Here is an 18,053-nt window from a genome sequence, read left to right as displayed (position 1 = left end):
TCAAATGTAATTATCACTATTTACATTCTACCCCTCCTCAGCCTATGCTGTTGGCCAGCTCGAGTTTGAGAATGAGAGCAATACTGGGAGGTACAAGCTCAGAAACATAGCCATGGTCCGCTGGCATAGCCAACACCTGTCTGAGCAAGGTTATTATAGTTTTGGGATTTTATATTAGTTTTAATTTCTACAATTTTAAAAAAAATTCAGTGTTAGACAGATTGCGCTCATTTTTATTTAGTTACATAAAACTATTTCTACACATACAGTGCATTCGGAAAGTATTCAATCCCTTAGACTTTTTCCACTGTTACGCAACAGCCTTATTCTAAAATGTATTAAATGAATGTTTCCTCAATCTACACACAAAACCCCATAATGACAAACTGAAAAAATGTTGGCAAATTTATTACAAATGTAAAAAAAGAAAAATTACATTTACATAAGTATTCAGACCCTTTAGCACAGATTACAGCCTGGATGGTGCCAGGTTTCCTCCAGACGTGAAGCTTGGTATTCAAACCAAAGAGTTCAATCTTGGTTTCATCAGACCAGAGAATTGTTTCTCATGGTCTGAGAGTCCTTAGGTGCCTTTTACTGAGGAGTGGCTTCCGTCTGGCCACTCTACCATAAAGGCCTGATTGGTGAAGTGCTGCAGAGACGGTCATCCTTCTGGAAGGTTCTCCCATCTCCACAGAGGAACTCTGGAGCTCTGTCAGAGTGACCATTGGGTTCTGGGTTCTTGGTCACCTCCCTGACAATGGCCCTTTTCCCCCCCGATTGCTCGGTTTGTCGAGGCAGCTAGTTCTAGGAAGTTTCTTGGTGGTTCCAAACTTCATCCATTTAACAATGGAGGCCACTGTTCTTGGGGACCTTTAAAGCTACAGAAATGTTTTTGAACCTTTCCCCAGATCTGTGCACAACCACTCCTTCGACCTCATGGCTTGGTTTTAGCTGACGTGCAGGGTCAACTGTGGGACCTTAGATAAACAGCTGTGTGCCTTTCCAAATCATTACCACAGGTGGACTCCAATCAAGTTATCAAAACATCTCAATTGATGATCAATGGATAAAGGATGCACCAGAGCTCAATTTCAAGTCTCATAGCAAAGGGTCTGAATACTTATGTAAATAAAGGTATGTTAAAATTATAAAATTTGCTAACATTTCGCTTTGTTATTATGGGGTAGTGTGTGGATGAGGTAAAAAAAAAAAAAAAGTTACATCAATTTCAGAATAAGGCTGTAACATTAGAGGAGCTATTTGGGTTGTATAGTTTATTTAACTAGGCAAGTCAGTTAAGAACAAATTCTTATTTATAATGACTGCCTACCAAAAGGCCTTCTGCTGGGACAGGGGCTGGGATGAAAAATAAAAATTAGGACAAAAAACACACATCATGACGAGAGAGACAACACTACATAAAGAGACCTAAGACATGGTAGCAACACAAAACATGGTAAACATTATTGGACACAGATAACAGCACAATGGGCAAGAAGGTAGAGACAACAATACATCACACAATGCAGCCACGGTCAGTATGAGTGTCCATGATTGAGTCTTTGAATGAAGAGATCTAGGCAGAGGTCCTCCGTCCAGTGTCTGTGTTCCTTTTGCCCATCTTAATCTTTTTTTTACATTTATTTTTGTATTTATAATTTTTTGTAATTATTATTTTAAAAATCGGCCAGTCGGAGATATGGCTTTTTCTTTGCAACTCTGCCTAGAAGGCCAGCATTCCAGAGTTGCCTCTTCACTGTTGACGTTGAGACTGGTGTTTTGCAGGTACCATTTAATGAAGTTGTCAGTTGAGGACTTGTGAGGCGTCAGTTTCTCAAACTAGACACTAATTAACTTGTCCCCTTGCTCAGTTGTGCACCGGGGCCTCCCACTCCTCTTTCTATTCTGGTTAGAGCTAGATTGCGCTGTTCTGTGAAGGGAGTAGTACACAGCGTTGTACCAGATCTTCAGTTTCTTGGCAATTACTCGCATGGAATAGCCTTCATTTCTCAAAACAAGAATAGACTGACGTGTTTCAGAAGAAAGTTACTTGTTTCTCCAGCACCTTTGTGGGAATTTGTGTTATAACGATGCACAGTAAGTGTATATTTTGTATTTGTAAAATCATTTTCGGGGTGCTAGGAATGTAGAATTTCTGATGTTCCAAAACCTTATTGCATGCGGTGGTTATTAACGTGTAGACAGAGTGTCGGTACAGTTGCGGACATTGCCCCCGCTGTGGTCAATTGTTCAAATGAGAGCATTATGGCTGTATGGCCTTCGGGTTCAAGAGCTAAAGATGAAATTATAAAAGTACATCTCAATGTGACTTGGAATTAAAAAGAATAGAGCAAAGACTGGTGCAAAATATATGGAAGGAAGGAAACGCTCACACCCATGTTTAAACCAGTTGTGGAAAAAGTACCCAATTATCATTCTATAGTAAAAGTAAAGATGACAGAAGTAATTCTCTATTAAGTTAAAGTCACCCAATAAAATACTACTTGAGTAAAAGTCTAAAAGCACTTGGTTTTAAATGTACTTGAGAAAATCCTTTCACATTCCTTATATTAAGCAAACCAGACAGCACAGTTGTTGTTTATTTTTTATGTACGGATAGCCAGGGGCACACGCCAACACTCAGACATCATTTACAAAACAAAGCATGTGTTTAGTGAGTCTGCCAGATCGGAGGCAGTAGGATTGACCAGGAATGTTCTCTAGGTAAGTGTGTGAATTGGACCATTTTACTGTCTTGCTAATCATTCAAAGTGTACTTTTGGTTTTCAGGGGAAATGTATGGAGTAAAAAGTACAATATTTTCCTTTAGGAATGTAGTGGAATAAAAGTTGTCAAAAATATGAAATAGTAAAATAAGGTACAGAACCCCAAAAAACAACTTAAGTAATACTTTAAATTATTTTTACACCCCCAATCCAAGGCTTTAACTTTAGTAGTACGTGTAAGAATCAAGTTGGCCACCAAGATAGGCATTTTTTAAACATCGACAAATATCCTGGCCACATTTACACGTCAGATTCCATAGTTTAAGTTGTCCATTTTATAATACAAATAAATCATATTTTAAGTGTCGTTAAATGTGCGCACACACACACACTTTAATTCTAGCCTCATTTCATCCTGTGGCCACAGGTGATAAATAAAATAACAGATTACACATTAAAACCTCATACAGAACGATATAAAAGCAACATGCTCACATTTCACGTAAAACAGCACCACCGTGTAGTCACTCTCTGCCACTGTGCTGTGGAACGTGTCAGCAGTGAGTTCTGTGACAGCATCCATGTCCAGACTCTGGCCCCTGTCTCTGTACACAGACTCCGCCACCTCATCATCAAGCACATCTAGTGACAAAGAAGCAGTCAACCAATTGTACAGTGGGAACAGAGTGCTATAAACATTTAATTTAATGCACACTCATAAACAACCCACTTCTATCTACACACCTGCCTAGGGAGGGGCTAGACACGTTTCTACAATGCCCCTTCTAATTTAATATAACGAAAAGTGTTTAGGGTTAATGAAAAATTGTAGAGCGCAGAGAAATGAAAGTGAAATTTAAAAATGTTGTGTCACCATTTAAATTCTGTGATCTGGTTTCTTGTTGGCATTACAATACATGTACAATTTGTTTATGATGTTGATCTGAAACAAGGAAAAGGAAATAGATATATCTACAACAAGACCCCTTCTTACCAAGAGTGGCCCAATTATCATCGTCCTCTTCCTCCTCCGGAGTGCTCTCATCTCTGAACAGGTCGATAACCTCCTCTAGATTGTTCAGAATCAGGTACTTGACCTCTGAACCCTGACAAACACAGCATTTTGTTAGTGTCTAAGTGTGTGTATGTAACTTTTGAGCTGTGGAAAGAATTTCTCCTTGAAGGACAACAAACACCAATCAATATACTTCTGTTGAAAATGAGGACATTTTGATTGTACACTACAATGGTAATAAACAGGACTTCTTTATACCACATACAGTGAGCGCCAAAAGTATTGGGAGAGTAGGCAGGTTTTCATGGACGGAGATTAAATTTGTCAAAAGCATTTGTCATAAACATTTCGACATGTGGAATGGAAACGGCAGATAGCAGACATTTTCTAAAGCTCGACAACATTTTTATCCATTCGACGGGTGGATTTTTATTTTTTGTCAAACTTTCTTTGCAGCAAATGATAGTGTTTCTCGAATAAATGATGGTTGCTGAATGCTTTTGAAGGTACGCAGAGCACTGCACATTTAATTCTAAATGCCTAGTGTACTTCTAGAAAAATACATTTATTGTTGAAAAAAAATAATTACATATATTTGCAGGACAAGGACAGTGGCCCAAAAATCTCCAAAGTATCACAGCTGGAGAATTGCAGACCTTAGTTGGGTCTTGTGGTCAGAATATCTCCAAAACTACAATCAGATGCCACCTACATAACCACAAGTTGTTTGGGAGGGTTGCCACAAAAAAAGCCTTTGCGGTCATCAAACAAACTGAACTTGTTAGGACACATGGTATCATGGACTCCAAGTACCAGCAGATATTAAAATAAAACCTGACAGCCTCTGTTAGGAAGCTTAAACTGGGCCGTGGTTGGATCTTCCAGCAGGACAATGATCCAAAGCACACCTCAAAAACAGTTCACTGACGATAGAATCAAGGTTTTGCCATGGCCATCTGAGTCCCCTGACCTAAACTCCATAGTAAACCTGTGGGATGAGCTGAAGAGACTCCACAAGCATAGACCTCAGATCTGAAGAGATTCTGTATGGAGGAATGGTCTCAGATCCCTTGCCATCTGTTCTCCAACCTCAACACATTTAAGAGAATAGATAGACTCATAGCTGTTCTTGGCAAAAGGAAGTAGCACAAAGTATTACATGAAGGGGTGCCAATAATTGGGGCGCACATATTTGTTTATGATAACAATTTTCTTTCAATTATTTTACTTTAAAAAAAAGTTAGATTTGTGTGAATATTTTGAATAAAAGACCAAGAGGATAAACAATATACTTTTTTTACAGCCCGTTTTGCTGATATTTACCAAGGGTGCCAATTAGTGGAGGGCCCTGTAAATAATGTATTGTGCAATTTGAGTCACTTATTTTAAATAAGAATAGAATACATTTCTAAACACTTCTACATGAATGTGGATGCTACCTTGATTACAGAACCCTGAATGAATAGTGAATAACGATGGGTAAGAAAATTAGAAGCACAAATATCATACCTCCAAGACATCTCACCATTACAATAACAGGAGAGGTTAGCATTTTTGGGGGGTATGATATTTGTGCGTCCATAGCTTTCGCACTCATCATTATTCACAATTAATTCAGGATTATCCATAATCATGGGAGCATCCACATTAATGTAGCAGTGTTTAGAAACATTCTATTCTTATTTACAACAAAAGTGAATCCAATGACAACACAATTTACCATTAATTTCTACTGGGCACAAAATAATCTGAAACACAACCAAAACACACAGTAAGTGCATCCAACAAGTTTGTAGAGTCACAACCTTGATGTAGTCATTGCATGCTAGGAATATGGGACCAAATACAACACTTTTTGTTATTTTAATACACATAAGTGAATTTGGTCCCATGAAATGGGGTAGACTGTATAAAAAGTGCTGTAATTTCTAAAACGGTTCACCCGATGATGAAAATCCCCTCAAATTAAAGCGGACAGTCTGCACTTCTACCTCATTGTCATTGTATCATTTAATTCCAAAATGCTGGATGGAGTACAGAGCCAAAACAACAAAAAAGTGTCACTGTCCCAATACTTTTGGAGCTCACTGTAACTAAGCATGGTGGTATAGCCATCACAAATAATATTTTGTTGGGAGAAATGGATTGCTTTCTATAAAGCAATTTATGTAACTTGCAAAATAATAAAAAGGGTCTCACCTCTCCTGGTAGTCTGTAAGCAGCATTGTATTCCAGTGGGATTTTTACATCAGGACTCTCTCTGCCACAGATCAGAAAGAATAGTCAGTTTACTCTTTGCTTGTGTTGTTGGAATAGATTACATGTTAATTCAATGGTCATGTCAAGTACATCTGAAAGGCTTGAATAGGTACACACAATACAGGGGGTCCAGTGCCAAGCTCATCAGAACTACTACCATATTGCTCACTTTACAAATCCTTTCAGATCTTTATGAGTGCATAGAGGGTAGGGGCTAAAGATCATGGACCAAGCCATATTGCAATAGGTAGGAACTACCAACCCATGATGACTATAACCAGGGTAATGTTAAATTAGGTAACACTGAAGCAAAACGTTTCAAAATCCCCCGTTTAAAAAGGGAATGACGTCGCACTAGATAAGCGAGTCTGCTAAATTACTAAAATGTAAAACATACAAAAGAAGACAAAAACAAGCATTTCCTATAAGACACACACAGATAGTACCCCTACTACCAACCTGTTTAACTCAATTTCAGACTGTTTTCTTCCATTTCATAACAACTTAACACATCCCAACAAAAGGTAGGATGAGCCAGTGTTGTCATGGCCCTTCGCTGGTACTGACCTGTGGATGAGCACCAGGCCCACCTGGCCTCTCAGCCTCCAGGCTAGAGTTTGGGCAGTGACCCGGTCAAGGGCCACCGTGTGGGGCTGAGAGAAGAGGAAGAGCAGGGGCACCTGGAGGTGGCTGTGGACCATGTTCACCTCTGAGGGCTCCACTGAGGCCTCACTCTGATATGGAGAGAAATTGTATAAACTTTTTTAATCCCAGACATGAACAATAACAACAAAAAGATGGTGGAACTCTAGTGATTTTGCTCCAACAAGGGATATGTGTATTCTGCCTGTACCCTAAGAATCGCTAATCAAGAAGGCTGTTTTATTTGCTTGTTTTGAATGTTGAAGTTGTCTTTGAAGTGAATATATTGTTGACAATGGACGCAGACACTGTGGCAGGGACTGCCAGGAGGGTGGCTCCAGTATTCACTCTGTCTGAAATCAACCACCAGCAAGGGAGTGGAGACTGATTTGAGACTGGGCAACCTGGCTTCTCACCACCAGTGGGGCTTCCATCAGCTGGAGGAAGGTGTAGATGTGGAGGGTGGTGAGGGCTCTCCTTAGGGCCGTGTGTGGACAGGGGTCTGAGTGCTGGGATTGGGATGCACCCTTACAGTGCAGGAACCATAGACCTGCTGTCAGAGATGAAATATCCTCCACCCTGCAATGTATCACAAGAGGAAGATGACACCAATAGTCATAATATGCCAAATTGTAAATTATGCCTTTTTGTGTGATCTGAAAGAAAGATAAGTGTAAGCAATATTGGAATAAGTATATTTAGGCTATCAAAGTCTCAGGTATCCAAACTTTCAGATATACACAAAATGTCTAGGGGTCAGTTCAGCAAAAGTCTAAGCTATAGATATATAGAAAGAGGATTCTAGTTACCTTGTCATGGTGCAGACCCATTTGGTCATACCAAACGGGCATCTACGTATATCATTCAGGACTAGACATCTGACTTTCACATTTCATACAGAAGAGGGAATGATATTTCAATAGCATATTATTTTATACACCGTATCATCACGGTCATGTTCAGTAGAGAGAAAACTGTTTGAAACAAGAGTGAAAGGGGATGTACATCCTGTATTTGACCAATATTTTTCTCTTTTTCATTAGACTTGGGTGGTATCTTGATTTTCATACCGACCTTGTTCCATCCCAGGATATTTGGTAATACAGACACTGAACACAAGGGGCACTATTTTCAAACCCCACTGAGGCTCTGTAATCTGAAGGTTAGCAATGCTAACAAGTATACGTAAATTTCCATAGCTAAATGCTACTGAGCGCATTGCGAGCATCTTATTCAGTCTGAAACTACACTGCTCAAAAAAAATAAAGGGAACACTTAAACAACACAATGTAACTCCAAGTCAATCACACTTCTGTGAAATCAAACTGTCCACTTAGGAAGCAACACTGATTGACAATAAATGTCACATGCTGTTGTGCAAATGGAATAGACAACAGGTGGAAATTATTGGCAATTAGCAAGACACCCCCAATAAAGGAGTGGTTCTGCAGGTGGGGACCACAGACCACTTCTCAGTTCCTATGCTTCCTGGCTGATGTTTTGGTCAATTTTGATTACCACTCTAGTGGTAGCATGAGACGGAGTCTACAACCCACACAAGTGGCTCAGGTAGTGCAGCTCATCCAGGATGGCACATCAATGCGAGCTGTGGCAAGAAGGTTTGCTGTGTCTGTCAGCGTAGTGTCCAGAGCATGGAGGCGCTACCAGGAGACAGGCTAGTACATCAGGAGACATGGAGGAGGCCGTAGGAGGGCAACAACCCAGCAGCAGGACCGCTACCTCTGCCTTTGTGCAAGGAGGAGCACTGCCAGAGCCCTGCAAAATGACCTCCAGCAGGCCACAAATGTGCATGTGTCTGCTCAAACGGTCAGAAACATACTCCATGAGGGTGGTATGAGGGCCTGACGTCCACAGGTGGGGGTTGTGCTTACAGCCAAACATCGTGCAGGACATTTTTCATTTGCCAGAGAACACCAAGATAGGCAAATTCACCACTGGCGCCCTGTGCTCTTCACAGATGAAAGCAGGTTCACACTGAGCACGTGACAGACGTGACAGCCTGGAGACGCCGTGGAGAATGTTCTGCTGCCTGCAACATCCTCCAGCATGACCGGTTTGGCGGTGGGTCAGTCATGGTGTGGGGTGGCATTTCTTTGGGGGGCCGCACAGCCCTCCATGTGCTCGCCAGAGGTAGCCTGACTGCCATTAGGTATTGAGATGAGATCCTCAGACCCCTTGTGAGACCATATGCTGGTGCGGTTGGGTTCTTCCTAATGCAAGACAATGCTAGACCTTATGTGGCTGGAGTGTGTCAGCAGTTCCTGCAAGAGGAAGGCATTGATGCTATGGACTGGCCCGCCCGTTCCCCAGACCTGAATCCAATTGAGCACATCTGGGACATCATGTCTCGCTCCATCCACCAACACCACAGACTGTCCAGGAGTTGGCGGATTATTTAGTCCAGGTCTGGGAGGAGATCCCTCAGGAGACCATCCACCACCTCATCAGGAGCATGCCCAGGTGTTGTAGGGAGGTCATACAGGCACGTGGAAGCCACACACACTACTGAGCCTCATTTTGATTTGTTTTAAGGACATTACATCAAAGTTGGATCAGCCTGTAGTGTGGTTTTCCACTTCAATTTTCAGTGTGACTCCAAATCCAGACCTACATGGGTTGATCAATTTGATTTCCATTGATAATTTGTGTGATTTTGTTGTCGGCACATTCAACTATGTAAAGAAAAAAGTATTTCATAAGAATATTTCATTTATTCAGATCTAGGATGTGTTATTTTAGCGTTCCCTTTATTTTTTTGAGTAGTGTATTTGCAGGTTAGACATCCCAGCTCATCAAGTCATACAAGTAACAAAAACGCTACTCATAAAAAAAAATAGACAGCAAGGCTCTTGACCCATGAGGGGGTTCTCCGCTGTTACCAAGCAAAGCTTGATTTTGAAAGAAGCTAACCAGCTAAATAATGTAACTACTAAGTCAGCAAACCAAATGCTCAACAGCAGAGCATTTAGCAGATTTCAGACAGTTAACCCTTGTAGTTACAAGATATCTAGTTGGCAAACAGTTGTGAATTACAGACTGTAACTATATACAATGGTTGCTACACTAAAAGTTTTGCAATTATGCTGAGGTAATTTGTGGTTTAGTACTTTACCCTGCGTCACCACTTCATTGCTCCAGACCAGCGCAAGGGGGAGTTGGACCGAAAAGTATCATCAGTGCTCTTACTGTGTCTGACAATGAATGGGCGACTGATAATTGTGCACAATTTCAGAATTACTTACCGGTACTAAAATTGTTGTTACTAAGGTTATTTCACTCTTAAACCCACTCCCGACCAGTCACATTGTAACAGTGTCTGAGTGGCGCAACGGTCTAAGACACTGCATACCGTGCAACCTGTGCATACCCGTGCCGGCCTTAACTTTATCCTCACTCAATTTACGTTATTTGAAAATGAAAACTCTAAAATATTGTAATTTTTTTTAAACAAAGCGATTATTATAAAAGCCCATTGGATATTCTCACAGATATATTAATAACCCTGTTATTAGCAGGACAATATATATTGGTTATGGATCCCGAGTGGGGCACAATGGGATTGCCTTGCAGTTCTCCAACTGTATCCACTGAAAGCGCGCAAGGTTCAAGGCACGAGGGCAGGGGACGAGCAGCAGAGCTGCGCACAGAAGACCGACCTAGCCCACAGGGAAGGGAGGAGGGAGGGGTAGCACAGAGTAACAGGTTGACTACACCGCTCGCATCACAAAATACATTTTGAAATCTATATTATTCAATTATTGCACCCACACTGCTTGCGCGCGCCAACAAGCATCTGCGTTGAAGAGTTAAAATAGAAGTTAGTTCTATTTCTGAAGCAGATCGCACTGCAATTACTGCCTCTCCCATTTCCTCATAGGGTTATAGAAGCAGGTACCCACGTGCCTCCTCATTGGTTATACCCACATGGGTGACTGAAAGACAAAATAGGTCAGTGGCGGTTACCTAATTTATGAAAGTTGCCAATCGCAATATAAAGTCAAGAGAAGAAAAAGCCTGGAAGGAGGAGAGATGACTAGAAACGGTTCGGTTGACCGTTTTATGTGTGGATTAATTGGTGGAGTAGAGGACCTTGTGCATTTCAGGTCAAATAACAACTCAATGTTTATATCCCGGGACAAATTAGCTAGCAATAGAAGCTAGTTAAATAGGACAATTCAGCTAGCAAGCGCAAGCTAGCTCGCTTGCCATAAATGTTTAATGCTTTTCGACCTGTCCCCAAATTAATATAATTGGTTCAGAGTTTGTTTTGATATTTTAACATTTGTGTTGCGATCGCGTTTGTTGTGGGGGGACAAAATACAGTTATGCACGATGGCGCATGCGCACAGTTGGTTTGAGTTCCGTGCAACACTTTAAGGGGCATTGCACTAATAATGGCGCTGACTAAACATTCCCCCTGTTCTGTTCTTAGTGCCAGTCTGCACGTTCAAACTAAAACAACGTAGATCAATTAGATTTTTCACTGAATCTCTGTTTGGGTATTGATTAGACTGCAATTATACAGTAAAAATGTTATGCTCTTAGTGTAACCTTTATTTTTTACCTTTATTTAACTAGGCAAGTCAGTTAAAGAACAAATTCTTATTTTCAATGACGGCCTAGGAATAGTGGGTTAACTGCCTGTTCAGGGGCAGAACGACAGATTTGTACCTTGTCAGCTCGGGGATTTGAACTTGCAACCTTCCGGTAACTCGTCCAACGCTCTAACCACTAGGCTACCCTGCCGCCCCATTTAACTAGTCTAGTAAGTTTAGTAAGAACAAATTCTTACTTACAAGGACAGCCTACTCCTTCCTCCCCGTCGGGGAATTGAACCCCGGTCTCCCACGTGCCCAGTATGGGGATTCTTTAGCTAAATACATCTGTGTGAATGTGCCTTTGGCATGCTGCAAGGAGGCATGAGGACTGCAGATGTGGCCAGGACAATAAATTGCCATGTCTGTACTGCGAGACATCGAAGACAGCGCTACAGGGAGACAGGACGGACAGCTGATTGTCCTCACAGTGGCAGACCACGTGTAACAACACCTACACAGGATCAATACATTCGAACTTCACACCTGCGGGGCAGGTACAGGATGGTAACAACAACTGCCAGAGTTACACCAGGAATGTACAATCCCTCCAACAGTGCTCAGATAGCCCAGCCTCTCTCACCCGATTATGGACAGAGGGCTTGTAGGCCTGCTGTGAGGCAGGTCCTCACCAGACATTACCGGCAACAACGTCACCTATGGGCACAAACCCACCGTCGCTGGACCAGACAGGACTGGCAAAAAGTGCTCTCCACTGACAAGTTGTGTTTTTTTCTCACCAGGTATGATGGTCGGATTGGCGTTTATCGTCAAAGGAATGAGCGTTACACCGAGGCCTGTACTCTGGAGCGGGATCGATTTGGAGGTGGAGGGACCGTCATGGTCTGGGGCGGTGTGTCATGGCATCATCGGACTGAGCTTGTTGTCATTGCTGGCAATCAACGCTGTGCGTTACAGGGAAGACATCCTCCTCCCTCATGTGGTACCCTTCCTGCAGGCTCATCCTGACATGACCCTCCAGCATGACAATGCCACCAGGCATACTGCTTGTTCTGTGTGTGATTTCCTGCAAGACAGGAATGTCAGTGTTCTGCCATGGCCAGTGAAGAGTCCAGATCTCAGTCCTATTGAGCACATCTGGGACCTGTTGGATCAGAGGGTGAGGGCTAGGGACATTCCCCCCCAGAATCATCCGGGAACTTGCAGGTGCCTTGGTGGAAGAGTGGGGTAACATCTCACTGCAAGAACTGGCAAATCTGGTGCAGTCCATGAGGAGGAGTGCAGTACTTAATGCAGCTGGTGGCCACACCAGATACTGACTTATTTTTGATTTTGACCACCCCCCCCCTTTGTTCAAGGACATATTATTCAATTTCTGTTAGTCACATGTCTATGTTACTTGTTCGGTTTGTCTCAGTTGTTGAATCTCGTTATGTTCATACAAATATTTACACGTGTAGTTTGCTGAAAATAAACAGTTGACAGTGAGAGGACGTTTCTTTTTTTTGCTGAGTTTAAGTAGAACTACCTAGCACCCACAATAGGAGGAGTGACGCTTGTATAGTATAAACGGACAGTAAGTGACTCAGGTCTCTTGTCATTGTGTGCTTGTAAACAAACACCACGTGACTGGGAATTACCGGTGAGCGTCGTAATGAAAAAATATATTTAAAAAAACTGCAAGAGTTGACTACAGGTGTTCACTTAAAAATATTCCCATTCATAAAAACACTTTTCCAAATAATACATGGTCTACTACACAAACCTATTTTCCTTTGAAAATTGTTTTGCCACGCTGTTCCCTACTGAACACAACCCAGCTTTATCTTGTGACTGGGGAGAGGTGGCCTCTCCTTGGAGTTCCCGAGGGGGCTATGGATGGAAGAACACTGACCCCATGTTCGTCAGCACTGGGCCTCCTGTGGTCAGCACAAACTGGTACTTGACTCCGTACACAAATGCTGTCTCCATCAACGCTCGGTGCTCTGGATAGAATGACAGGGACGTGAAGGTTACACCGAATGACAACTCAGAGAAGTTGGTACAAAGTGTTAGGCTGTACTAAAATTGAAACAAGGGGTTGAATAGCAAAATCATTTTCTATAGCTTTGGATATAAAGACATGTATGATATGAAAGCTACTTTCATCCTTGGCAACAAGTCAATAGTCAAATGGATTTCTCTTAAATCTAAAAACCCAGGCTGGGTGAAAACAATATGCCCTCTGAGATGAGGAGTGAGGAAACCTCAGACTAATTGAGATGCACCTCTTGTGGTTTCCTTCAATATTAACCTTTTAAAGGTAGTGTGGGTGACTGGACCTTACCTGGTAAGCCCAAGACCTGGACATGGCCTAGCACAATATCAGCATTGCCTTTAGCTGCCCTCTCCACTGACTGTAGCTCAGCAATTGTATGGACGTACCTCACCTCGTCAAAAAGCACAGTGCTGAGGGAGGGACAGGTCACATACATACCATTACATATATATGGCCATTCAATAAATAAATTCCCTTGCCTAAGCAGGTTACGGTAGACAAATGAGTGAAATGCATTCGTACATGTTCATGTTCCATTGTGCAACAGTATTCAAGATTTACTCAACCCTACAATAGTTAAAATTACTTTTAAAAAGTCCCTTCATACAGTGCTTTCAAAGGGTATTATTTATTGACTTTACGTCACAAAATAGCACAATCAATAATAGAGACTCTGCAAGCAAAGTGTGTGGGAGTATCTATTCATTATGTACACACAAATGAAAAATGGTATGTCATTCGTCAGTGTACTCTATATCGTACATGTTGAATTAAAGAGCAACTGGCCCTAAAAACCAACTTATAATTTATATATTTTTTTTAAACAGCCTATTAGTCAGAAGCATTGTCAAATGTCAAATGTTTATTTTTTTTACCCCTTTTTCTCCCCAATTCGTGGTATCCAATTGTTGTAGTAGCTACTATCTTGTCTCATCGCTACAACTCCCGTACGGGCTCGGGAGAGACCAAGGTTGAAAGTCATGCATCCTCCGATACACAACCCAACCTAGCCGCACTGCTTCTTAACACAGCGCGCATCCAACCCGGAAGCCAGCCGCACCAATGTGCCGGAGGAAACACCGTGCACCTGGCAACCTTGGCTAGCGCGCACTGCGCCCGGCCCGCCACAGGAGTCGCTGGTGCACGATGAGACAAGGACATCCCTACCGACCAAGCCCTCCCTAACCCGGACGACGCTAGGCCAATTGTGCGTCGCCCCATGGACCTCCCGGTCGCGGCCGGTTACGACAGAGCCTGGACGCGAACCCAGAGTCTCTGATGGCACAGCTGGCGCTGCAGTACAGCGCCCTTAACCACTGCGCCGCCTTATACTGTCAAAATTGACTACAAAGTGTAAATAGGTTAATAATGGTCATAAAGTCAGTCTCGTCCAAAACAGTTGTGAGAATTGTGGTCGTGACTGCATCACAACGTAAATGAAGGTTGGGTTTGTTTCAATCCTGCCCACAGCTGTCAGCACAGAAGTAAACATCAATTCAGATGACCCAATCATAATGTGTTTGGTAAATTTGGGTTGCCTTTGGTTAATGAACCAAATCTAAAACAAGGCCAAATACAGAAGTGAAGTCACCCTTTAAAGTGACCGGTCATTTCTTGATACACTAATTTTATTTATTAAACTTCGGGTTTACTGCCTTGTTCAGGGGCAGAACTACAAGATTTTTAACTTGTCAGCTCAGGGATTCCACCTAACAACCTTTCGGTTACTGGCTCAACGCTCTAACCACTAGTTTACCTGCCACCCCGGATCTGTCAAAGCCTCTTCCTAACAGTGAGGCTACAACGCTTCTGCTGAAGCGAGAAGCTGCCTAAAGCCAAGCTCAAAGTATGGATTAGCTCAAATAACCCATCAGTTGTCTGCATTATTTGTTAATTGGAGACACCATCTACAAAGACACTGACTCGGCAGGCACCGACTGACTGAGTTGCAAGAGTTCCAAAGGTGAGAGTTATACATCGATTGACCCCTAGGTCAGCTACTGTACTCCCAGCTCAAGGTAGAAGTCGCCCCTAACCACAGATCTAGGATCAGATTACCCTACCCTTAAAGGGCCAACCTGCAGTTGAAACAAAGCGTTATCCCCGTCACTGTTTCAGTAAAAAGCTGAGGGATGGGTCTGGAGAAATGTAGTCACTGAAATTCCTAGTCATGATATGACAATTATTGTTTTAACCATATTTTGAAGCTATACAGCATTTTTTAATTTGATTTACTTTGTTTACAAACATTGGAATAGAAGCTTATTTTGAGTCGTATGGATACGACAGTTAAACTAAGCTCATGAGGCTTAGCACAATCAGGGTACGAGGTAACGAGGTAACGAGCTCTCCTGACACCAACGCGTTGGCTTAAGATCCACAATGGATAAATCTTTGCGATTTAAAGTGACCATAAAAGCAGGCTAGCATAAGGAGAGTAAACAAATAAATAATAAAGTAACTGGATAGATAGATGGGCCAATATATTATCAAATATAAGAATCAAATGGGTACATGCTGTATCATAAATGTTTACAAATGTCCAAAAATGGATGTAGCACGCAACTGCTGATTGCCCCTTCAACCACTACAGAGGTTATACAATATCTAACCCTGTATCAGTGTTTAGGGGAAATGTTAACAAACTCTTTACTCACAAGAGAACGTGAGACACTATGGCGTCCACATCGAAGACGGTGTCTGTGTCGAAACTCTTCAGGACATTGCCACCCCTGCAAGACAAATAATATAATAGTTATGTTCATTTGTGAGAAACATCTGTTCATCTTAAACCATAAGATGCATTCTAAAATTACATTGTATTAGGTGTAATATGCATGTACTGCTCCTTAAGATCCACAATGGATATACAATACACACCTGAACAAATAAACTTTTTTCATCAGCTTCTCTCCAGTGCAGTACTTTGCTATGTGTTCATTAGTACAATTTACCTGCAAACATGCATAGACAATGAAAACAATTCATTCTAAACAGTTTACTTTGCTCTTCACATAAGTGAACTTGTAGTGCAAAGTTGATCAAAAAGTGGTCAAAGAGAATACTTGAAGTCCGGGTCTCTCTAACAGGAGGCCTTTGGCAGCCAGCAATGCATACTACAGCCGACAACAATACAGTCCTTTCAAAAACCCATACCATTTCTTATAGTAACAATAAGCCAGTGAGGATTTGTCTTACTTGTGGAATGAACAAAAGTTGCTCCAATTTGCAAGTAGAATCAACAACATGCTGTGTTCTCAAACAATCCAGTACTCCAGTGATGTCAAAATAAAACTTTATAAGACAGATATGAAAATATATCTAAATACCGCTACAACCTCCCAAGGTTCCCATCAATATCTAATTTCTCCTTGTGCAACATTGACTCAGCAAAAGCCAGTGGTGCTTGGAGTAAATCAAGGGATAAAGATTTGTGTTGGTTACCTTAGCAACTGAAATACCGTAATCTTCTAGAACATCTGCAGACTTCTCCAGCTGTTCAATGAAGAGACCTATAGTTGGATTGACTTGTAATCAAAAAGACAAAGAAATGGAATTATAGTCTGTGGGGTTAGAAGGCACCAACGTTAATAGTAAACACTTGTGTGAAATACATCAACTGCACTGCAAAAAGGCAAACATACTGTAATGAAACAAGGAAATAGCACGAGGTAACTAGCGAGCAGTGAACCCAATGACAAATGCCCTAACCAATAGCCACAACCCCAATTAGGATATAATCCCCATTATTAACTAGGGTCATTACAATACAATTTAGTATTTTATTAACCCATACCTAGGTAGGCTCATTACAATCTAAGAGTGAGTTAACCCTATTAGAGCAGTGGCTAGCGAGTTTGCCTGCAGGCTGAGAGACCCTGATTTGAGACACGCAAGTGCAAGTGTGTTTCACTATCGAGGGCCTCATCCAACTCTTGACACCAATTTAGCAAATGGTGCTAGTGCAACACCCCTTGCAAGTCTTGAACCAGGGCCTTCCAGACACTTTGGGGGGATTAATGTCCCTACCTGAGCAAGGGTCGTGAACTGCAATTGTTAGAGGTTTCGGTGCAATATGTCCACCAGCAAGTCTACAGGGCATCTTGGGCTCATATTTTTCCTCACCTGTTAATGTCACTTACCTTGTTTTCCAAAGTATATAAAATACATCTTTCCTGATTGCATTTTCTCGAAAAAATGGGCAGCTGTGTGCTCAATGAGTTTTGAGGCATTTCCAGTGGTGCATTGTTCACTTTTTGAGCAGAGCAAAAGTATGACGACACATATGAACCATGCCATGGTCGATGAAGGATCGAACCTAACAGTTCAATTGAACCGACAAAATCTAGTAGAAATTAATGGAATAAGTTACATTCAACGATGCAAGCTGGCTAGGTCTGTTATGGCATAACGCGTTGGCTACGTTATTCAGCTAACGTTACCTAGCTAAAGTAGCCAGACAAGGGCCATTTAAATTCCATGACCACGATATGGGCACTCTTAATACATTGCAGAAGCATTTTATATAACTAGCTAAAAGCAACTTACACGACCTGGTAACGAGCAGCTTTTTTTCCCACTTCAATTATGTAGCTAAACTACCCAAATGAAAGAGGGATGCTAGAACATTTTTGCTGTTTCATCTTCCTGTGTCCCACCTAACTAACCAATCAGAGTGATGGATTTTTAAAAGCAGTTGACAGCCAATCGAAAATTAAGGGGCCTGCGCCTTCAGAGCTGACATCATTGCAAGCCAATCACAAAGAAGGATTCTGGAGGTTGGGTACCATACT

The 18,053-nt window shown here is 41.9% G+C and overlaps 1 protein-coding gene across 11 annotated transcripts in view; it reads right to left on the bottom strand.

The window, feature by feature from the left end:
• Nucleotides 1-17,940, bottom strand: part of LOC139374945 (thioredoxin domain containing 16) — a 46,881-nt gene extending 28,941 nt beyond the window's left edge. For 4 of the 11 annotated variants that reach the window (XM_071116207.1, XM_071116208.1, XM_071116213.1 and 1 more), the window contains exons 1-11: nt 17,403-17,924; nt 16,705-16,787; nt 16,141-16,214; nt 15,918-15,992; nt 13,549-13,670; nt 13,117-13,207; nt 7,062-7,224; nt 6,571-6,737; nt 5,944-6,004; nt 3,724-3,835; nt 3,225-3,371 (exon numbers count right to left, since the gene is read on the bottom strand). In XM_071116207.1, coding sequence (XP_070972308.1) covers nt 3,225-3,371; nt 3,724-3,835; nt 5,944-6,004; nt 6,571-6,737; nt 7,062-7,224; nt 13,117-13,207; nt 13,549-13,670; nt 15,918-15,992; nt 16,141-16,214; nt 16,705-16,787; nt 17,403-17,559 — 1,252 coding nt within the window. In that variant the 5' untranslated portion in view covers nt 17,560-17,924. Of the gene's footprint in view, nt 1-3,224; nt 3,372-3,723; nt 3,836-5,943; nt 6,005-6,570; nt 6,738-7,061; nt 7,225-13,116; nt 13,208-13,548; nt 13,671-15,917; nt 15,993-16,140; nt 16,215-16,704; nt 16,788-17,402 lie in introns of all 11 variants that reach the window. The other 7 variants (XM_071116210.1, XM_071116212.1, XM_071116216.1 and 4 more) reach the window with 6 other exon arrangements.
• Between the last annotated feature and the right edge of the window lie 113 nt (nt 17,941-18,053).

Source organism: Oncorhynchus clarkii, chromosome 19 (assembly GCF_045791955.1).
Source record: "Oncorhynchus clarkii lewisi isolate Uvic-CL-2024 chromosome 19, UVic_Ocla_1.0, whole genome shotgun sequence".
NCBI lineage: Eukaryota > Metazoa > Chordata > Actinopteri > Salmoniformes > Salmonidae > Oncorhynchus > Oncorhynchus clarkii.
The sequence above is the reverse complement of the archived record's forward strand: the minus strand, read 5'-3'. Positions and strand labels throughout refer to the sequence as shown.